At 49.7% G+C, this 22,599-nt stretch overlaps 1 protein-coding gene and 1 long non-coding RNA gene across 4 annotated transcripts in view; one reads left to right on the top strand and one right to left on the bottom strand.

Moving 5' to 3' along the window:
* The window catches only part of NGEF (neuronal guanine nucleotide exchange factor), a 42,175-nt gene extending 19,934 nt beyond the window's left edge, over positions 1 to 22,241 (top strand). For all 3 annotated transcript variants that reach the window (XM_075157996.1, XM_075157993.1, XM_075157994.1), the window contains 10 exons: positions 6,783 to 6,943; positions 7,240 to 7,392; positions 9,396 to 9,525; positions 10,315 to 10,389; positions 12,320 to 12,409; positions 14,096 to 14,259; positions 15,307 to 15,462; positions 18,116 to 18,195; positions 18,652 to 18,756; positions 19,408 to 22,241. In XM_075157996.1, coding sequence (XP_075014097.1) covers positions 6,783 to 6,943; positions 7,240 to 7,392; positions 9,396 to 9,525; positions 10,315 to 10,389; positions 12,320 to 12,409; positions 14,096 to 14,259; positions 15,307 to 15,462; positions 18,116 to 18,195; positions 18,652 to 18,756; positions 19,408 to 19,580 — 1,287 coding nt within the window. In that variant the 3' untranslated portion in view covers positions 19,581 to 22,241. The remainder of the gene's footprint in view (positions 1 to 6,782; positions 6,944 to 7,239; positions 7,393 to 9,395; positions 9,526 to 10,314; positions 10,390 to 12,319; positions 12,410 to 14,095; positions 14,260 to 15,306; positions 15,463 to 18,115; positions 18,196 to 18,651; positions 18,757 to 19,407) is intronic.
* LOC142085744 (uncharacterized) lies at positions 579 to 9,136 on the bottom strand. The gene is made up of 3 exons (XR_012674802.1): positions 8,651 to 9,136; positions 4,025 to 7,529; positions 579 to 3,691 (listed from the first exon to the last, which is right to left on the bottom strand). It is a non-coding gene; the product is annotated as an uncharacterized LOC142085744 (long non-coding RNA).
* Positions 22,242 to 22,599: the final 358 nt, after the last annotated feature.

The following is a 22,599-nucleotide window of genomic DNA, read 5'->3' as shown; positions in this document are numbered from 1 at the left end:
TAACGGAAAGGGAAGAGATGGAGATTGATAAGCTTCCTTATTTTTAAATGTTGTTACTTGGAGTCTTATGCAAAACAGTAAAAAATAATGACAGGTATATTTGCATTTTAGCCATACACTGCAGTGACATCATTGTTTAAGAGTCATACGCTGTTAATTTATAGGGCTGCATCAAACAGTGAAAGGAGTAGGTGGGGGTAGCTGGCGCAATTAACGAAAACATCAGTCAACACAATAATTTACAACTGGTTGCTATTTTGGATAGCGTGGGGAGCGTGAGTGCTCTTTGTCAGTGCACAGCACTTCATCTGTAGCCAGCACTGGAGACAAACAAGCCTTGTTTAGTGTGTGGTGTGCGTTGCAACACGAGCAACGGGCCTTCAAAGGCTCGATCCTGTGAGTCCTACTATACTCCTGTGCCAGGATTGCTTCTGGTGAGACCGTTGTGGCAGTGTATCTGGTCAGCCCTGGCTCATGAGATTGTACCCAAAGTGCTGAAGAACATCTCAGGGTGTGAACAGTTCCCCCTAAGTTTACTTGGATTTGCACAATCAACGTTTATGAATCCCTTCTGTATACAGTGCCACCCTAGTCCTGGCCAAGGCTGCAACTTCACTGTTACACGGGAAAGGCTCACCTTGTGAACTGCAGGGGTGTGATGGGCAGGGCTGTGTTACTTACATCGTTAGTGGGAGGGACCGGTGTTTATACAGGGTACTTGGGGCTGGCAAGCAGAGGCTGTTAGTGTGTCGGGTTATGGCCGAAGGTGACTAAAATGATTTGTTGCTTTTCCATGTTCTTCTTCTGCACTGGTTATTTCCATATCAGATTTGTTCTGTTTACCTGGCAAAACACGGTACTTCTAACTGCCAGCATTACAAACACAATCTGGCATCTGAAAAATTACAAGCTTTTCTTTTTCTTTCTGCTTCAAAATGAAGAGTCTTTTAGAGAGAAACATTTGCTTAAAAGTTTGCATTATTGATTTCAAAACCTGCCATTTCTGTTGAGTTATGTTCATTACCTGTAGGTGTTTTAAGGAAAAAATCTCTGTGCTGCTAAACCCCAACATTAAGTGTGCTGAGTTTTCTTCTCTATGCTTAAATAACAGGAGAAATAAAGCAGATGGAGATGGGACAGTGCTGCCTTAAAGAAGTGCGGTGCTTTCCCCTGATAGTTTATCAGAGCTGAAATTTTCTTCCTGTTTATTCTGGGATTAGCACAGTAAGAGATTATAAAATTGCTCAAAGCCAGAAAGCTGTGAAATTGGCTGAACATTGAATAGATAAAGTGAAGAATTTGCTTTGTGAAGAGAGTCAAGGACAGAAAACAAGGAGGGCTGGAGAAATCACTGAGGCAATTAAAGAGATGATGTTGAATTCAGCCTTGCTATAAGCAAGCACTGCGTGCTCCTGGAGTGCTGGAACTGTACTCATGTTGGATACGAATTGGGAGTGTGAGCTGCACATGAGGGCTTGATTAAGTGAATGTAAAGTGTTCAGCTTCATGAAGGAGAATTGGAGGAATTTACCTGAAGTACAGGGCAGCAAAAATTCTGGAGTAAATGTCTTAAGGACAAAATCATACCTTTCTGACCCATTTTATCTTCAAAGCTGTGGTAAACACAGGGACTAGAAGAGTTTGCAGCTCTTCAGCCAGGAAAGGTAGAACAAGAATATTATTTAGACCACAGGGAGGAATACCAGTACACAAACGGGAAGTTGAAGCAAACATCCCTGTTCACAGCTGAGGAAGGGAACATCACCATAGCTGTGATGGAGCAGGGCTTAAACAGTCAGAGAAAAAGTTGCTCATCTGCAGTAATCTGTAAAATGAAAGAGACAAGAACAAGAAGAAGAATCTGGTCTTCATTATTGGCCATGACAGAAAATGACTAAGCAGGTTATTAATACAGGATAAAAAACAAGGCACAGGTGTTTTTCAAGCATCAAAACAAGAAACTTGACTGGAAGAACAATGGATCCTTGAAAAGTGTCATGGAAGGCAATTTTTCATCGTCCCCATTGGAACAAATGAGCCAGAAAATGGGAGTTTCAGGAAGGGGGGAAGGAAAAAAAAAACCACCTCAAAAGCCACATCCAATCCCCCAACAATTTCAGCAATGTTGCAGCATGGCCCATTAGCCCCGGGAACTCAAACAGAATTCAGACAGCGATAGCCTCTGCCACACCAGCCTTTTTCATCTGAAGCAAATGTGAAAGTAGCAAGATGTAAAACAACTGGAAGTGTCACAAAAAATGTAGATTCAAGTGCAGAAAAAGGAAGAACAAAAGAAAAAGCAAAAGACATTACAGACCACAGAGGTCAGGGAAATACGAAAATTATGTGCTACTGGAATAATTATCAGAAATGACTAAGTCATTGATAGGGTAGTTTTAATTATCCAGACATCTGTTGAGCATCAAACACAGCAAAACATGAATCACCAAGGGCTTTATTTTAACTATCTAGAAAATGTAATGATGGAAGAAGAAACAAGCCAAAAGAAATGCTGTTTGGGTTCTGACATGAACTCAACGTGGAGGAAATGACAAGCAACATGTATGCAGCAGGAGGAACAAGTGACTAGAGAGAAAACACACTCCCTGTATAACATGTGATTTAGGTTAAAACAAATTCTGTCAGCAAGGTACTAGGCTCTGAAGAGGTAGTGATCCAGAGATTAGAAGAAACAACATTTAACCAGTGAAACTTCTTTCAGCATGAACCTTAAATCAGATATTCATATGGTCTTTTTGTGGAGTGGCTCCGGTTTATTCCTCTTTCCCAGTTCAGTTTTCTACCTTTCAGTTTGTCCTTGTTTTATTTACTGTATAGTTTCTTCATTTTGTCCTTTTCTGCTTGCTAACTGTATTGATTTTCCTACACTGTGTTCATCTTCTGTGTTTTAGGAGATTCTGAGCTGAGTGGAACGCTCCCCAAAAAATTTACTAATAAAAATAGTTTAGCAAAGTATTCTCAGTCTTTGTACTGAACCATTTTTGCTGAGATCTATGAGCTTTGATAAAGTTTTTGCCAGGGATTATTTGGATTCAGGTCACTTTGGTGATAGAAAAAGGGGCAGAGACAGACTAATCTGCACCATGTGTCATGGTGTGAATTTAGATCAGAGAGCTGCTGCTCTGAAAATATTCTTTGCTCAAGCAAAAGAAGGACTTGATCCTAGTTGTGCGCACTGGTGACATGGCCTCTGTGTGGAAGAGCACATTTGACAGGTAGGCAGTCTTTCTCTCTTGTTCCATTTTCACAAAAATGTCCAGAAAATATTTAATTTCCTTTCCTTCTTTCAGCAAACCTTAGATTTCAAACCTCCAGAGAGTTCTCGTGCTGTGCTTACTGCACTTCTAGCAGGTGGCTGTCAGACTGGCCCTGTGAAGGCAACCAGGTCTGAGAGCTGGTCACAGCCAATGCCGTGGCATCGGATCAGAACAACACCCCTCCTAGACTAGATCAGAATTCCCCCTTCTTACCTGGTGGTTTACACAAAGAGCAGGGCCATTGGGAACAGATATTTCCAATCTATGCAATAAAACACCATATTGTCTCAATAGGAATTTCGCCTGTAGGAGTTCTTACTCTTGTCTTCAGTGACTCTTAATTTTTCTCCTTTTTTATCTTCTACATTTCCTTCTTCCTTAGGCTTCACTTCTCTTTTCCTTTCTCAATCTCTCTGCCAAAATATAAGCAATGAAAACGATTAGTATATTAGTTCATGAGATTTCATGAAATTAATGACCCAGAGACTGATGGAACAGTGTTGGCCATGTTTGCAAGAGATAGTTTCAGACTATTTGTAGACTCAGGAAGATAGTATTACATCAATTGACATTTAGTTCCAATTTTTTTCTATTTATTTTTGCAATTCTGAGACCAGAAGCTCATGCTCTTTTTTCTAGTGATTGCTTAGAGCTAGCAAAGTTCAGTTATTCCACAGAGATCACATCATCGCGTCGCATGGTTGGATATTTGGTGCCAGTTTAGGAGGTTTGCAGCTCATACTTACCATTCAAAAGGGAAACAGCAGTCTGGGCTGCTTGGAGTAGGTACTTTGGGTCTGCAGAGGACCAGCTGGATCTCCAAAGTAAATTAAGAAACTTGTGCCTTGCACATGCTGTGAACACTTCCAGAAGCTTGTCCCGATCAGTGATGTTCTTTATTTTCCTAGCATCTCCTTTAAATCAGAACCCTGTGCATTGATATTTTCACTCTGGATTTCATTATTTGTTTAGTGTGGCTTGCACTCTGCACATGCCCATGCAGGTCTAGCACCCCCCACGATAGTGAACAGCAAACACACACAAATTAATTTCTCCAAACGTAGGCAGATGGGCTTCTGCAGATCAGGAGGCAACCTTCTAGATGAAGCAATTTGTCTGAGGGTTTAAAGACCTGCCACTGTGGTAGAGTGGCAGGTCTTGATCTTGGCTCTCATGGCCATCCTGCAATCAAACCTGGCAGAAAAAAAATCCTGGCTTGGAGTGTCTGGAAAGCTACAGTGCAAAATGACTGGTGATATCAATCCCCCGGATATCTGGAAGCGACAGGCTGTCCCAGCACATCCTGTTTTATTCTTTGTTGTATCTTTACCTATTTCCAATTCTCCTCTCATTTATCAAATAAAAAGGTACAGTTAAAGCTGTAAGAGGTGCATTTAGGACCTAGCCAGTCATGCAGAGAGAGAGAGAGAGGTTTTCTCTCAGGATCATCAGGTGCCCTGGTGAAGCTGTTGGGTAAGCTGCGCTGATACTCCTCCACTTTTCTCATTGGGAATCTGGCCTTGAAAAAAATAAATCATCCTCTTATTCCTTAAACACCAGCTGTTCCACATACACTGACCAAGTACATTCGTTTCTACCCACACCCTTTGCTCTGTCTCCCTTCTGGGGCTGTGCAGGCACAGCCTCCTTCTCTGGTGCAGGAAAGGACCACCTGTTTGACTTAACTGCCAATGGGAATATTTCCTAGGCTACCAACCCCCTAAAGAGCTCAAACATCACTTCAACTGATATTTGAGAAGCTCTGGATTGAGTAACAGTCCCTCCTTGCTGTGCCATCCTCCCAGATCTTGGACTGCAGCAGAGTGTCAGGACTATAACCCAGATCTCTGTACCTCAGGTTCTTCTGTGATGTATAGTGATATTTCCAGGAAACGGCCAAAAACTGATCAGCGGAGAATTTCAAATCATTTCTTTAAAAAGGGGGGGGAAAAAAAAAAGCAACCCAAAAAAAGAACAACCAAGCCACAGGACAGGCCCCCAGCTAATTTGGAAGATATTTTTCCATATGCACAAAAAATGCTGCATGTACCTGCTGCGCTATTGGATCTCCTCGACTCTAGCTGGGCCCCTGCAGCCTCTGAGAGATGGCAGAGCTCAGGGACTTGCACCCATGCTGCCTGGACAGCTCCCACCCTCACCAGGTTGCAGCTTTTGGTTCAAGGAAGTGAGACATTCACTACCAAAAGGTTCCTCTTTCAGTAGCAGCAGCATGGGCCAGCCCCAGGACAAGGAGCCCAAGACGTACCTTCATCAAGGCACGTCTGAAGGATCTAATGATATTTCACCGTGTTGAAGACCTTGTGAGAATCTTCAGTTAATCTTACTTCAACTAACAGATTCAGTAGTTGTGTAAATAATCACCTTTTTTATCTACCTCTGAACAAAGATGACAAAGACTTGCCTGGAGGGTAAGAGTAAGGGAGCTCTGTGTGGTAACAGTGGACTGTTCCTGTGGCACCTGCTGTAGGCAGAAGGCTTTATATCCTCATCTCATTAAATTGTTTTTTATCTCTGAACCAAGTCACCAATTTATCTTTCTGCTTTCCCAGACCTGAGGAAGCCAGGCTTTGCTCCACAGTTTTCTCCTCTAACAAGAGAAGCAAGGACTGAAATTTGGAGATTATTTATGACTTATAATAGTTAGGGACTACTGTGTCTTGTCCCAGTCCTTGGTGAATTGGGTCAGAAAAGCGTATGGCCAGGGCTGACCAGGGAAACTTGGACAGTAACAGCTGTATTTCCTTTGGGTCAGGGAAGACACAGGGGCTTGGAGCACCACAGCTGTGAATTTGTATTAGCTCTACCCCAGGGAGCACGTCGCACACTGGGACTGCAGTGTGCTGGGTGCTGTACATCCCAGCCCCTACACCATGGCTTTTCTAAAACAAGAGTGTAGATGGTGCAAGGAGACCCTCCTGGGTGGCACAATAAGCCACAACGAGCAGAGCAACAAGCCAGCGCTGTCATGATCAGCAGGGGGTTGGGGGGTGTATGGGGGCTGCCAAGGGGAACTCCCCAAAAGGGAGGTAAAAGTGCAGGACTGTGACAAGTGGGCATAGAGGGGGCTAGTGCCTGGAGCAGCCTCAAGTCAAGACTGAGTGACACTAGGAAAGAAGAAGAGAGCCCGTGAGGTGCTCTCACTGTGCACATGGACAAAATCAGACTGCTTATATATTATAAGAAAAAGAGATAATTCTACTGGAGAGATGCAGTGGAAGGAAATGTGGTCAAACAACTTAGGAAAGAGACAGAAGGAGCCAGGGCTGATGGCTGAGGGAGGAAATCTTCCCCATTCAAGTCACTATCCTGTGTAACACATGGCAAATGCCATTGCGTGCTTACCTCTGCCCATACTCCGGGCCTGGAGGGTGGGTGCAAGGTCCACGACTGTGCATGGCACAGATGTTCTCATTAATGTTATGTGTGCCTCTCTATAGAATTAGAAGGTACCTGCTGATTTCCTTCTTTGGGATTCTCCCCCAGGCCATGTTTGAGCTGGTTACTTCCGAAGCCTCGTATTACAAGAGTCTGAATCTGCTGGTGTCTCACTTCATGGAGAACGAACGTCTGAAAAAGATCTTACACCAGTCTGAGGCACACATCCTCTTCTCCAATGTCCTGGATGTCATGGCTGTTAGTGAGCGGTAAGACCACTGCTGCTGGATTTTTGTCCAGCTGAATGGCATCGCTTTGAATAACCTCATTTGTGGAGGGATGGAGGAGCTGACCAGGGGCTGGATTTTTGTCCAGCTGAATGGCATCGCTTTAGGTAACCTTAACTGTAGAGGGATGGAGGAGCTGACCAGGGGCAGTCTGTTACCCACTGTCTTTTCAAAGAGCCTGTGAACACATTCATTGCTTTGAATCTCATGGGCTTCTTGTGGGAACTACCTCGGACAGGCAGTTCACAATTAATATGAACGCTGGGTTTCTCATCTAGCTTCCTGTTGGATCTCGAGCAGCGGGTGGAGGAGAATATTGTGATCTCGGATGTGTGCGATATTGTCTACCAGCATACAGTTAATCACTTCTCTGTGTACATCACCTACGTCTCCAACCAGACCTACCAGGAGAGAGCTTACAAGCAGCTTCTGTGAGTTCCAGTGCTTGATGCTAAATTATTTTGCAAAATTGTATAGGCCACAGATTTAGCTGTAATTTTGATATTTATGAGAAAGGCTTCGATAGCACAGAAACAGGATTTCCCACTTCACTGATGTTTCACTGCACCTATAAAAAGAAAACACAATTCAAAGGCTTTTTAGTAAGGGAGGGGTGATATAGTATGCAAGTAACATACCAAGTAAATTCAGAGCCAGCAGTTCCCAACTGTGGGAAATATTTATGGTGTACACGGGGAGACACACTTGTGAAATGTATGTGTTTCTAAACTGCAAGTAGAGGCAAGAGATTGAAAGGCTGAGAATATAATACAGCTCTTTGATGACAAGAACAGCCACTGCTTTTCCCAGCTTCTTAGCAAGGCATTTGACCTTCCCAAAGTTGAGAATTTTTTTTTCAGAACAACAAAATTTTCTTAAAAGGAGAAAAAAAAAAGCCATTTTCTTCACATTTTGGTATTACACACACAGACATTACCTAGGCCTGAGAATATAATCCAAGATATTTTTGCAGTGTTTTTCAAGTTTAGCAAATCGTTTGGTCCGGTAGGAATACTCTTACGCCAGCTTAAAACAAAGAGTGCCCTACAAGCTTGTCTTTGAGCAGGAAAATTAGTTTTTCTTTAGTTATAATGTCCTGGATTCTTTCAGGAGAGCCCATTGCACGTGCTGCACTGTATTTCCTCCCCATAGCAGCAGCTGGTTCAGGGGAGTGTAACAAGCCCTGATCCTTTCCTTTCTCTGCTCTCCAGCTTTTGAAGCAAAAAACCACTTTAAGTGGCCTCTGTTGAGCTTGGCCAACTGTTCTCTCCAAAAGGAGGGCACCGCAGGGTTTCCTTCAGTCAGAGGTGAGCAGTATAGCTGCAGAATATAAACAATTTGCCTAGAGCCATTAGCTAAACACCCAGAAGCAAAGAAGCAATAGGCTGGATTACTTGAGCTTGAAAAGGACCTTTTGGAGGTAGAGGTATTCCTAGACATGAATTTAGAGGGCAGCATTTTTTTTTCGTCTGCGGGAGAACCTAAAGCAAATTGAAAAGAACAGACTCCCTTCCACAGGCTCCTAGTTAGCACAAGAATTTTGCAGCTCTTGGCTGAACTCAAAGCCTGAGGTGTGTCACAGTTCCCCCCATTTGGCTGTTCCTCAGACACAGGCAGGTCCATTCTGCTGTGGCTCTGGTGAGTCACACCATCACACAAGTACCTGCTGCAGCAGGGAGAAACACTTACAATGGCTTCTTTTGGATCGTTGCAAGTCACACACGGTAAAGACAGGTTTTGCGTAGTTAGCAATGTCTTTTCATCCATGCTGTTTCTGCTAGCCAGGACTCCAGCAGTGTAAGTCTTCCTCAGGGCCCCACAGTTGCCAAGAGCCATTGTCTTTGACTATGGCAGCGGGGGATTGTGAGGCTGCTCCGTGCAGCTCTGTCCATTGCCCACGCCCTCACCTGCTGCAAACACCATCGGGGAAGGCCCCGGCATGGCCCGTGCCCTTCTCAGGCCAGATAATGATTTCCATCCTCTGGCTAAGCAGGCAGGAGTAGCCAAGCTTGAGCTGTTTTGTGGCTTGTCTTGTTCTTACGACTGTGTGAATTTCACCTTGTCACAGAGATCCGACTGTGTAAAAATATATAATTATGCCTCTGACTCATCTACTTGGACACACACCCCATTCACACACACCTACGCACACAGCGTATGCTGCTGAGCTAGATGTGCTAACATATGTGAACACTACCATGGCTTGTACATTAAAAGTCTATTTTTTCCCTCCCCCAACACTATAAATAGTTCTAGATTTAAACTAAAATACACCTAGAAGCATTCAGTCCCCTCCTCCCCTCTTTTCTCTTATTGGGAGAGGCCAGGCAGATGCTGTCTCTGGGACCAAGCTGCTTTTGGGTCACCAGCCACATAGCAGAGTCACAGGCAGGGTAGCACTCAAAGCCCTCACCTTCTCTCTCTCTCCTCTCAGCCAGGACAAGCCAGCTTTCCGGGAAGTGATCTCACAGCTGGAGCTGGATCCCAAGTGCAAAGGCCTGTCCTTTTCTTCCTTCCTGATTCTGCCATTTCAAAGGATCACTCGGCTCAAGCTGCTGGTGCAGGTAGAGTTTTGCTCTTCTATCTCTCCCGAAGCTTTTCTGGATCACTCCTGGAATTTTCCTTTCCAGCAGTTGTGAATGAGGCTTGGATACAGCCACGATCAACCCTAGGGCTGGATGAAGCCTTTCCACAGAATCAGACATTCTCAACAACTATAGAAAAAAAGATTTCAGTCACTCAGAAACCATCCCCAAATTAGTGTTGAATTTGCCAGATAGCTTTTACTGAGCAAAAGCTGAGGAGGAACTTTGTTGAGCTGCTAGAAGGGGTAGCAACCCAGCTGCCTGATGGTTAGGATGCTGACATGCAGATGCACAGTGCAGAACAGCTGCAGAACATGGAAATACTCTACTTGTGTAATATATGTGTAATAGTCTACATCATGGTGGCCTGGACCAGACTCTGTCAGCCACCTTCCCTCTGTGCTTTGCCGGCTTGTCTAAGCAGTGTGCTGGAGGATATGCTTCTAGGGATGAGGAAACAGCTCAGTCCCAAATGGTCTTATCCCACCGGGATTACCAATAGCACTGTCTGTTAGTGCCAGCTCTAGCTATTTTTATTTGTTGATTTATTTTTATGAAATAGGAGTCTGCCTGCTGTATTTCTTTTAGATATAAGATCAGATGGGAACAAGTTTTAATGAAAAAGAGGAACTAAGAGGTGAGAGTCACTGTACTCTGTCACCTATCCTGTAATTAGGCTGATGGCCAGAAATAACTCTGAGGCTAGCAAAGACTTTTCTGTGATGTCAGATTGGGATCAGAGTTAACACAGCCTTTCCTCCCCTGCAGAATATTTTGAAGAAAGTGGAAGAGAAGTCTGACAGGGAAACCACTGCCCTGGACGCACATAAAGAGCTGGAAACAGTAAGTTTGAATGAGCTAACTTAAGGCGATTAAGATTAAACCATCGTGCTCATTTCCCTCCCCAGAAAAGACCGAAAAACTATATTCACTCCTGCAGCTGTCCCTTTGAATCCTGTCACTGTGTTTCAAGAGTAATTTTTTTTTCTTAAGTCTTTCCTGCTCTCAAAGATGGACTAATCTAGCAGCACTTAGATGCCAGTGATGAGGAATCCCTTGCTAACAACAGATGTGAATGCTTCTGCTGTAGAAAAGGGCAGAGAGAATGTTTTCCCTTGGGGTCTTCACAAATACAAATTGTTTTTGCAGATACCTGAAGGTGATGGATCCCACTGAGAGATGTAATTAGCTGCAACAGGCAGTAGAGTACAACTGTGTCAGGTTTCCTCCAATACAGCAAACTTCCTCCTCTGACCTAGAATAAGTTTCTTAATGAAGTACTCCAGCCTGCTTTTAGCCCTCTTCCCTGAAGCCGGTAGGTAGGTGTGGTGTTCAGTTGTGCTAGTTACTGCTGCGTATAAAACACCAGGAAGGCATTGGGATGTTTTCCATCTGGGCTGTTCCTGACACGGTCAGACAGGGCGATTCCACCTCCAGGCTACATATCTGAATGATCTGTAGCTGGCAGCTACGTGGGCTGGGACAGAGCGTTTGAACGCTTCTCCATCAGAAGCTTGGAATATCTCTTGAATCCTGCAGTTCAATATAAGTATTTGAAGTTGAAAACTGTGCTAGAACGTCAGCCTGAGGATACGGTTGCAGCTTCTGACTGCAATACTAGAACAAAATGGGCTCTTGGATTTGCTTGAACTAGTCTAGGAAGTATACGCTTTGGAGATCACTAGGGATAAAGACAGAGACCTTAGCAATGAAGAATGTTCTGCATTAGTATTTGCAGAATCCCTCATGACGTATCTGTTTTTCCATTGGTCAAAAGCCTGAGGAAAGCTGTTTGTAGTATGCAGATGACTACAGCTGCTGATGGAAAAATGCTCTTTTTATATTCAGCTCTCAGTGACTCACGTAATCAATTTCATAACTCCCTTTGCGTGGTTACTTATCTGAAAATGTTTAGGTTTAGATGTGTAATGTCCAGCTAGGTGCAAGCATCACAACCGAGACCATCCAATGCTTATTTTCTTTATAGATATCCTATTTGATAGGTAGGAGTTGATCACGGTTTCAGTTGCTGATATTCTCGTGGATTTTGAGTAGCAGAAACAGAGCACAAAGCAAAGCTTGTTCTCCAACATAATTTTTCTACCTAGCCAGTTCTCAGGAGAGTTGCTCCTTATGAAACAGGCAGTGGCATCTAGGTTAAGGTCCCTGTAATAGGGTAGTGTCTGCACGTTGGTTGTGGTTTTTCAGTTAAAAGTTTGTACTCAGAACACAGCTGGGCTGTGTATGATGAACGTCCCTTTCCCCGGGACATTTCATAGCCTTGGCATCTGGTGTGCTTGGCAGAACCACAGCATTTGCATCTTCGAAATGAGGATCTTTGGCTTCGTTCTCTTCTTGAAGATGATACTGTGCATGTACCTCGTTTCAAGCGTTGGGGACAAGAAAGATGAGGTACATGGTGTGTCAGGATCTGGCAAAGGAGCTGTTCCCTTTACTGTGCAACCAGGAGTGTTGCTTAATACTGTCTGGTTCAGTAACTGAATGCAGCCATCTAACATGCCCTCTGATAGTCACCTTCCAGCTATAACATCTTCTGGGTGTTTTGCGGTTTTTTGTTGTTGTTTTTTTTTTCTTTCTTTCTTTTTTCTTTTCTTTTTCATGCGAATACAGTGCTGATAGAAGAGCTTGGCTTGGTCAGTTCCATTTACGGCAGGGCACTTACCCTGTCACGGTCAGGCCTTTCTGTGCTGTCCGTCATCACTTACCTGCTTAAGGCCAGTGGAGGCAAATCTTTCTACTCTCTTTTTCCCAGGTGGTGAAAGCATGTAATGAAGGTGTCAGGAAGATGAGCCGAACAGAGCAGATGATCAGCATCCAGAAGAAATTGGAATTCAAGATCAAGGTATAACCAAAGGCTGGTAACCCTTTGCAGACAGCAAACCAACAGCATCCAGGTGTTTTGTGCACATATATGGCAGCAGTAACCTAGTTGCGTTCCTTTTAGTGAGTGTTCAGTGGTGGCCTTCTCCATGCTGTCCCCCTCCAAAGCCTTTGAAGGGGATGCTGCTGCTGCAGGCGCTGCATCCATGCATGTGATCTCTGTGCATGCGCGCTGCAGAGGCCGGGGGCAGCACTGAGGCCAGCGTGTTGTGCGTTCTGTGCGTTCAGATGTGACACACTGGCATCAAACCGCCTGTGTGCAGTGGGTGGCTCCTGCTCCAGCACTCAGTTCTGGCTCTTCCCTCTCACCTCTCTTCAAAATGCAGGTCAGCTTACAGCTGTTATTTTACATTACAAATGACATTAAAGGAAAATGAAAGCTAAACACTTCAAAGCTGGAAAACACCAAAATGAAGACTATCCCACCATTTTAATTCATCCCTGCATTTATGCATTATGTACACTCTCTAATTACCTGCTGATGATCTATTTTGGCTCCACTCAGGGAATGACTGAATCAATATTTAGGGGTGTCTGACCAGATCTCATTTAATATATGCCATGAAACTCCAGTGCTGAGTATAAAGCTGCCAATTCTTTTCTTGAGTGCTATGGAGATGCTTCTCAGATCTGCCTGCTTCAGAAACTTTAAGGAGCATATTTAGCTTCCCAGCAACCTTTTTACATACCTGGACAACCAAAGTGAAAAAATCTGAGACCATTTGTTTGGAAAGCCATGCTGGGCGCCCAAGAATTTGATTTTCCAGAGCACTTTACCACTGTGTCAGGGCTAGACCACAGTCCATAGGACAGCAGTAGATTGGGGTAGCCGCAAGACTGCCTTCATCTCTTGTAAGGCTGTAATGACAGGCAGGAGCTGGTTCATCCCTGGAGCAGGTCCGCCTTGGTCATGGGTGCAGGCAGGGCTCCTCTGGTGAAAAGAGTGCAAGAGTGTGGAAAGAAAGACTCTGCCACCATGCATGTGTCGAACACGGGGAGGGAGTGAAGGTGGAAAGAGTAGCAGTTATGTAGATATTTTCTAATATTTCAGTCATTTGACTGGAAGCTTAGTATTCTTCTAATATAAGATGTGCTTTGTTCTGGGCTTCTTGTTTTTAACACAATGTGTGGTAAAACTCTAGCAGAAGTGCTGTTGTGGCTGCGTGGACAGTATCTCCTCCTGGCTGGGACAGACTCAAGCAGTGAGAACCTGTTTAACCTGGGTTTTTTGTAGCCAAAAGGCCAAATACATGTTTTTGAAAGTCAGTCTCCCTGGCCAGAAAGGCTCAGCCCAGGTGATGAGACGTGGGATCTCCCAGAGATAGATCAGGCTGTGCAGGGCGTAGCCTGGTGTTTAAATCCAGCACTTGGCACTCCAGCATCGCCGTCCTTGAGCGTTTGTTCATTCTCGGGCCCCTGCCGTGTCCCTGCCTGAGCTCTGTTACACCCTGTGCCGGGCTGCGGTGTGGATGGCAGAGCACACTGCCCTCTCTGTCCAGCTCTACTCCATCCTCTGCAGTGCAAGTTGTGGTGATGGGAGCTTACTGCTCTTCCTTCTGCATCTCCTGTTGCTTTCAGCATCTTGACCGCATAAACCCATGGGTTTTTGCTGCTCTCCTGATCTTTGCCGTCTTTTCTTCACTTCTAGTCTGTGCCCATCATCTCTCACTCCCGCTGGCTGCTGAAGCAGGGGGAATTGCAGCAAATGAATGGTCCAAAGACATCACGAACGCTTCGCACCAAGAAACTCTTCAGAGAAATCTACTTGTTCCTTTTCAATGATCTGCTGGTAATTTGCCGGCAAATTCCTGGGTGAGTGCAAAATTCGGGTAGCACGCGGGGCACTTCATTAGTCCTATTTGCCCCTGGCTTTATCCAAGCTGCGATGCTGTGCCCCCGTCCTGTCCCCCAGGCACAGGGAGGGCATCCTCGCCTGACCTGTACACCCCCCTCCAGCAGTCACCTTGCCTTTGAACGCAGTTGATTCTTCATGGGTGGCACAGCTCTCTCGAGTTGAAAATTTATGGCAAACAGGACTTGAACAGATTCCAGGCCAGGTCTCCCAGCAGGGCGAGCGAGCAGGTATCCACCAGTTTCTGCAGAGTGGCAGTGAGCTACATCAACTGGTAGGCTGACCCAGGAGGCCTGTCTTCCTGTCAAGAAGTGATTTTTTGACTCATCACTTCCTGAAGAACAGCTCAGACTTAGTCAGTTAAACTTCTAAGAAAGCAGGCTAGAAAATTTGAACAGCAGGGAAGGGTATAAATTTAGGCTTGAGGCTAGCGGTTATATTTGACATGGTGTAACCTGCCTCAGGAGGAGGAGAATGTCATCATGCTTAGGACTATGTCTTGTGCAACTAGACACTGGTGAAATACAGACGGGTCCCAGAGAACAGCACGTTCTTTGTAGCATTAACTAGACTCACCGGTAGAGAGCATCTCGCTAGTCCAACGTTTCTAATAAACATGTCGCCACAGTGTCTGTACGCCTGGAAATATTTTGCTTCTGCGGCAGCTTGTATCCAGAAAACACAGAGGCATTTTACAAATAGGAATGAATTAAGCCTCACAGTCCCCTTTGAGGGAGCACCGTCTGTGTTTTGTACATGGGCAGCTCAGACAGAGCAAGCAACTTGTTCTAGGCCATGCGGGATGCCTAAGGCAGAGCAAGGAGAGAGTCTCTTGCTTTGCGGTGGGTTTTCATAGCCACCCACTCATCCCTTCCCACAGCAGGGCATCTTTTATCCTCCTGCCATGCAGAGGTTCCTGGGCTGTGTCCCCAGTACAGTTCTGGGTGGCTGAAGCCAAAGTCTTCTGGAATAACTGCAGTTTTTCCTAATCCTCTAACCTCTCCCAGGGACAAGTACCAAGTGTTTGACTCGGCTCCCCGGGGGCTTCTTCGGGTAGAGGAGTTAGAAGACCAGGGACAGAGTTTGGCCAATGTCTTCATCTTGAGGCTGCTGGAGAACGCAGACGACCGGGAGGCCAGCTACATGCTGAAGGCATCATCCCAGTGAGTACAACAGTCACCCTGCCAGCGCTCAGCACCGCTCTCCCCCTGCACCCATGCAAGGGCAGCACCCTGCCTGCATGGGGGCCAGCTCTCCAGGCTTACCAGGGTCAGGCAGGCAGAGGTCCCACTGCTGCAGCTGGGCTGGCCGTACAAACCTCTCTGTCCAGCATCGCTCTCCTGAGGCCGCCTTTGGTCTCTCCTACTGAAAGGCACTAGTGAACTCTCCTGTACGGTGTATTTGTAGCATCTGGGGTGGAAGATAGACGGGCACTTTGCGTTCTGGAACAGAGAGGTCAGAAATCAGCCCTGGCACAGGAGCCTAACTGATTTACAGCCCGCAGCATATTCGGAAAGTAAAAGCAAGTAGGACGTACGCTGTGCACGCTCCAGCGGCTCAGTTTGCTCACTTGCAAAGATCAAGCCAGCCCTGACCAGCCCTGTGAAGCAAAGTGGTCCTGCTTGTAGGCAAAGGTGGAGAAGAGGCCTCTTTCTCAGCGCCTTCCACAGCCGATGCCGATCTTGCGCAGCCCTTCTGCTGCTCGAGGCCTCCTTGTCTCCCTGGATACAGGTTTTTTTGGCTCACTGATTTTTCACTTCAGACTCCAACAAGCTCACTCTAGGCAAACGATTCAGCTGCGCTAACACAGACCTGATTATTTTGGAGCTCAGGGCATGGCTTTCTCATTGACCTATGTTACCAGGCCCATGTTTTCTAGGCACAGCGTCTATGCTATTACAGGTGTACACATCCCATCAGTTAAGCAGCTACTAGAGATGATGCGCACCCCCAGCTTGATGTTACTTTGCTGTCAGTAGGCCAGCGTTCAACACCCATACCCCTTAACGAACACCAGCCCCACTTGGGACCATGTCCTGCTGCAGCCCCGGGGGCTGCACCCTGACCCCCCAGCGCAGTGCAGCAGCAGCATCAGGAAGACGAGCCCCCAGCACAGTGAGCAACTGCACCTTCTCCCCAGACACGTGACTGCAGCTTTGCTGTACTGAAAATAGAGATGTCAGTCACGTTATGCAGGGCAAACGCACATTTGACGTCTGTGAGACTTAGCTGTGCGGAGAATGATAAACCAGGCCAGGGTTTGCCTCAGCTCAGGGGAGGTAATTGCAGTTCTGTGCTTCTGCATCCTGTCCCATCTTCTAGATGGCCACAGTGAATATGCGATCCAGCACGGCTTACCAACAGGTCTTGTGCACTGAAATGTGATGTAGCAACTGCTGAAGGCTGCTGTTCCAGAGCTGCAGGGATGATCGGGGCAGTACCAGGCACAAACTGGAAAACTGAAGAATTAGAAGAGTTAAGTGGGCACCAAACAGAGACTGCTGCATCTGTTCCACAGCTCTTGCGGCATTGCCCAGCTCTGAACCCATACGGCAATGATGACCTGCTTCGTGGCAGCTTGCAGCTAGTGCCCTGGGTGGGCTCTGCTGGCAGTACGTTTGGACACAGCTGGTCGCAGAGGCAGGACTGGAGCGCAAGTGGGCGCCTTGCAGGCTGAGAGGAGCTGGGGGGCTGCCAGCAGAATCCAAAGAGCCCTGCAAGGAGCTGTGTGCAAGGGCAGCCTGCAGATAGGGCCACAAGCACAGCAAGACTCTTGGTTTGATCTCTATGTGCCAACCCCTCAGTGCACAGGGCCCTCATCCTGCACATCTTCACGGCGTGAGGGGCTGCACTTGACCTGCAGCTGCAGGTATCTTCACCGGTCCTTGGCATCATGCTTCAGCCCTGAAGCACAAGGTATTCCCAGCCCTGCAGATCAGCCTGCCAGCACTCGTCCTTCACGTCTCCCTTTTAGGCCTCCCTCCTCCCAGAAGACACTCCAGTGGCTTTAGATGTGTGTCAAGTTCAGGCTTTAAAACTACATCTGAGAAGGTAGAAAGTTCTGGCTCCCTCGGGGCCAGGAGCACAGCTGCTCCTCCAGGCAGGAGCTGGAGCCTGTGGAGATGAACTGCGCCGTTTCCAAGCGTGGCTGAGGGAAGCCTCAAGGGAGAGCCAGGCCTGAGGCTCCTCCAGCACCTGTGAAATCTTCACCCTCCTGCTGCAGGCCCAGGTTTTGCATAACAGCGTGCTGGATCTGGCGACGTGTTCACACGGGTCTCTCGTCTCATCCGCTGCCAAGCGAGTGGTACCCTTGGTATGCCGCAGCGTTCGTCTGCAAGTGAATTAATCAGCTCTGCCCTTTAAATGTTCCCGCACAGCAGCTGCGGGAATAAAAGGTTCTTCTAACTGCTTTTCTCCAGGAAAAACTGCTCCTATGAGCTCCTATTGGCCCAGCCAGGAGCTGCCTTTGCTGGTTAGAGCTCAGAGGATGCCAGGCCCCCCACCCTGCTGCTGGCTCTCTGAAGCCGTGCTGCTCCCCAAAGGGGGATCCTGCTGCTTGTGGGGACAGCCAGCCTGGTAGCCCTGCAGTAAGCCAGGCCTGTGTGGCAGGGCCCAGGGCACTGTGGCATGCGTGACATCCCAACCGGTGTGTGCAAGAGTGGGGCTCAGCATCACCAGTGAGTCCAGGACCCTGGGGGGGCAGGCAGAAAAGGGCCGTGAGAGGAGGAATTAGGACCCCAAGGCTGGCTGGGCAGGAAAGCTGGAGTCCCTACGACTGTCTCATGCTCACAGCCTCCGTTTGTTTCCCCTATCCAGGAGTGAAATGAAGCGCTGGATGATTTCGCTGGCCCCGAACCGGAGAACCAAGTTTGTTTCCTTTACATCCAGACTTGTTGGTAAGAGACACACCATGGGAGCCAGGAGCTCTTCATCCCTACCCCAGTGCACCTTATTCTGCCCTGATCTCAGTCCAACCCCAGGCGTGGGGCCTCTGCCGAAGCTGAACCCTCTCCTTGGGCTCCCCTTGCATTTCCACCATCGATACTCACTTGTCTCTGGGCCTGACCCTGACTTTGCTCCCTTCCAACCCGGGCTGGGCTGCACCAGCACTCTCCCTCCCACCCAAGCTGCTCATGGGTGGCACTGAGGTGGTGACGTGCACCCGGCTCCCTTCCCCACAGAGATGCTCCCCTGGTCCCCGTGGCTGGGGCACCCCTCGGCCTCCGCAGGGTTTCTTACCAGATCAGAGGGACCGTTCACAGAGCTTGCAGTGCTACACCCACCCCAGCCGTGCTGTCCTGCAGCGGGCTCCGTCCCAGTCCATCCCTCACTCTCACCCTGTTTCCTGGCAGACTGCCCGCAGATCCAGTGTGTCCACCCATACGTGGCCCAGCAACCAGATGAGCTGTCCTTAGAACTGGCTGACGTCCTCAACATCCTGGACAAGACAGACGACGGTACGGGGGATGGTATGGGGCTGGGCCTGGAGTCCCTGCGGAAGGGTGGGCTTTGCTCTAGGCAGGCGGCTGCCGAGCAGACAGGAGGGGCCCTCCAGCCAGGGACAGACGCTGGCATCGGCATCGCAGCCAAGGGAGCTCACAGCAGGAGGGAGTTACTGCCTCCTCCTAACAGTCCGCAAATCCAGGCTGCCCTGAGCGGTGGCAATGCTGGCACAGCCACCCTGGCACCGGCTGCGGGCCATGGCAGGGCTGGCACGTCCACCCCAGATGTAACCCAGAGCTGTTCTTACCTTGATGATGCTTCGCAGCCACTTGGTCCTGGTCTCTGGGGCACACTTGTAGCTGGTGGACTCGGTCACATTGGGTCTCTGCCGGGGACCACTCCTGTGGCATCAGGGGCGGCGGAGGGCTCTCAGTGGCATCAGTGCCTGCTTTCTGCTGGCATCCCTTGAGCCAGCTGACCACAGTGCTGCTCAGGTGAGCGGGCCTCCTTGGCTAGATTTACAAACTGGGTCCGCTCCAGCACAGGCCTCTGAGCAGCTTCCAGAAAGCACTGCCAGCTCCGTAGGCTCTTCCCAGCACAACTGTCCCAGCGCAGGAGCAAGGGCGAGTCCTTCCCCATTTATGCCTGTCTCTGTCTCTGCTCAGGCTGGATATTTGGGGAGCGTCTTCATGACCAGGAGAGGGGCTGGTTCCCCAGTTCTATGGGGGAGGAGATCCTGAACCCCAAAATCCGAGCCCAGAACTTGAAGGAGTGTTTCCGGGTGCACAAGTCGGATGACAGTCAGCGGAGAAAACTGGGCAGCAGAAGCCGCCAATGACCGGTGGCATCCCCAGGCGTCTGGAGTGCCTCTGGGAGAGGGGCAGAGGACAGAGGTTGCCAGCTGGGCGGATGCGGCGGTGGTGTTGTGGGCCATGGTGCAGGACCTGGTGTGCCAGACCAGGCACACGCACCCCTGAACAAACAGACTGTAATTCCTGGGCTCCCCACCATGCTTCCCGCGGCACTGATCCTTTCCTGGGGATCAGTGCTTCAAACTGGCTAAAATAACCCCTTTCCAGGTGTTCTGTAAAGCCCCAAAGAGCACAAGCCAAATGGACGCAGCCCAAAGGCCACCGGCTGCCGGCCAGCTGACCCCAGTTCCCTGCGCACGTGCTAGCTGGGGTGGCTCAGGCCGCTTGGGAAAGGCACGTGGCCACAAACGTAACTAAGCAATTGATGTCGCCCGGTTTGAGTACTTACAGCTCATCGCTACTTCTTGAGTTTGGGGCCCTCCTAAAGCAGCATCTTACAGGGGTAGAAACTGAAGCAGAGGAACTGTCTCACCGCCTCTCACACAGCCCGTTGGCACCAGGCTGGGACGAGCCCCAGGAACTCCACCTCCCCAGCCCTGCTGTGAAGCCGCTGGGCCCATTCCCATGGGCAGATCCTCGATCTGCTTCTAGTCAAATGCTCCGAAATGCTGCGTACCCAGCCCTGCTCCACCAGCAGCCCAGCCTCGCCAGCCCTGACCCACGTCTCTGCCCACCCGATGGCCTCGAAGCATACCTGGGCCCTGCCCTATGGCTCACTGCCTCTTCCACCGCCAGCATCCCTCCGCAGAGCCGCTGCGGAAGGCCTGGCACCGCGGCCTTTCCCGGTTGATCTGGCACCCGCGGTCTCTGCTACCGAGGCACAGAGCAGGGAGGCTGTGCCAGCGCCTCCCCGCACACCACCACGTACCACGGGAGCACCAGCAGACCCGGGCTGCCACGCAGCAGGCGAGTGACATTGCCCCAGGAGCTGTTGTCCCGCGTGCTGTGGGAGGCCCAGCAATCGCTGCCTGCATGCTTGTAACCCACGCCACCCAGCTGCGCGCACAACCTGCGTGCGCAAACTCCCTGTACAGGCTCACCTCCCTGTATATACGCAAATCCTCTGTCGCCAGCAGAGTCGGATCATCACTCCTTCCAGCTGTGGCACTGAGCATCGCATGAAGCCCAGGGCACAGCCAGGAGACGGACCCACAGCAGCCGCCTGTTGTTCAACAGCCTTGCTCTGAACAGTCCCAGACGGCCGCAGCCAAGGGCCTCTTGGCTACAGGCTGGTCCCGAGCTGCGGCCAGCGTCCATCAGGGAAATCAATTATTTGGCATCTTTCTGTAACACTGCGAAGGAGAGTCTTCCAGGCGCTGTGGCCTGCACTGCTGTACGCTCCGGCGGTGCCACGGTTGTGCTTGAAAAGGGGATGGTGAGCAGCCGCCTGCCGATGGAGCCACGTGCACAGAGTGGAGGAACACGGCCATGCTGACGGCAGCGCGTGGAGGAAGGAGGATGCCGGGGAGCCGCTGGAGGGGGGCTCTGGAGCACCACGCTGGGCCCAGGTTACACGGGGGGTGTCATGGGGGGTGTGCGGCACGAGGCCAGACTCAGCTGAGGGAGGGCCAGGGCTGTCCTCGCAGGTGTCCGTACTGTCACCGCAGCCCTGGGACAGCCGGCCCAGAGTCAGCACTGGGGGTGCTGCAGCCTGCCCCCAGGACCAAACTGGCAGGAGCCACAGCAGTGAAGGGAGAGCGAAGGGGTTCCCCGTTCAGGCCTGGCTTAGTGCCACCATGTTAGCATGTGACAGCAGCCAGCAGGGCTGTGCCTGCCCCGGCCACCTGTAGCACCCCTGAGAGAGGGCCCCTGGGCAGCTCACACCAGGCAGAGGCTCCCGGCCACCTGCCAGCACCCAGCCCAGAGCTGGGGGCCAGGAAGGGACCACAGCCTCCAGTCTGGTGCTTCAAGCGCATTGGGAGACCCCAAGTCAGATCCCCCCACCAGCACCCCACAGTCAGCTTTCTGAGTACAACCAAACTTCCAGCTCAGGGTCCAGACCTTGCAGCAGCCAGAAATTCTCTATAGCAAAACCCAGAGAAGCTCCAGCTCTAGAAGTCCTTAAAATTACCTGAGAAACCACCACATCGCAGATCCGCCAAGCCTCACAGCCCAGCAGCAGCCCAGCGCAGGCACTACAGCCCCACGCGCCCGCCTGGGATGTTTCTCATAGCACAGAAATGCTCCCTTACCCACCAGAAACAGCTCTTTTGCTAGCGGAGGGGCTGGCCCAGGTTCCCCAGTGCCAGGACGGCGGTTCCTCGCTGCGTTTTTCTGAGGGGAGAGGGGCCCAGGGCTGCCGTACAGTGTCCCACGACCCACCACCAAGCCCTGGGACTCGCCCCAGACCCTCTTGCTCTGTTGTGACTTTTTAGGACTCCAAACCCTAGGCACAGGCTGTGCCATTTTCAGGCACCAAGTGGCATCCAGTGTTGTTTCCTCAGACCCAGCCCTGCACGCCTCCGTTTCAGTGGTCTCAAGTGTTGTACAGGGCCAGGCCTGGGGCCCACAAGCACGGGCTGGAGCCCCCCGGCCCCCGCTGGGATGCCTCAGCGAACTGAGGGGAACTTCTCGTCGTCTCGTTTTTCCGTGTGATGAAATATAGCTGAGCGAGCCAGCGCCAAAGCTACACGTGTGCCTCTTCTTCCTCCCGCCACACCGACCACTCGCCTCCTCCCCAGTCCCCTCCAGTGCAACTGGTGGGGGGCAACTGGCCCAAACGCAGGGAGTGGAAGTAGGGCTGAATGTGAACAGGGGGTGGGGTGAGACTGGGGAAGTATTGGGGTGGTTTACACCAACTGAGCAACGCTTCCCAAGGACAGTTGTGCAAGGTGATGCCCAACACCGTTACCGCCACCCAGGCTAGACCAAGAGAGCTGCTGCCAGCTCAAAGCCACTCACTGCCGCAGGTCCCTCCTGACTGCGGGGGTGACGCTGCCTGCTGTGGTCAAGCCTGCCAGGTCTCTGTGTGCCCAGGAGATCCGC

The sequence above is a fragment of the Calonectris borealis genome, chromosome 9 (genome assembly GCF_964195595.1).
Source record: "Calonectris borealis chromosome 9, bCalBor7.hap1.2, whole genome shotgun sequence".
Lineage (NCBI taxonomy): Eukaryota > Metazoa > Chordata > Aves > Procellariiformes > Procellariidae > Calonectris > Calonectris borealis.
The sequence above is the reverse complement of the archived record's forward strand: the minus strand, read 5'-3'. Positions and strand labels throughout refer to the sequence as shown.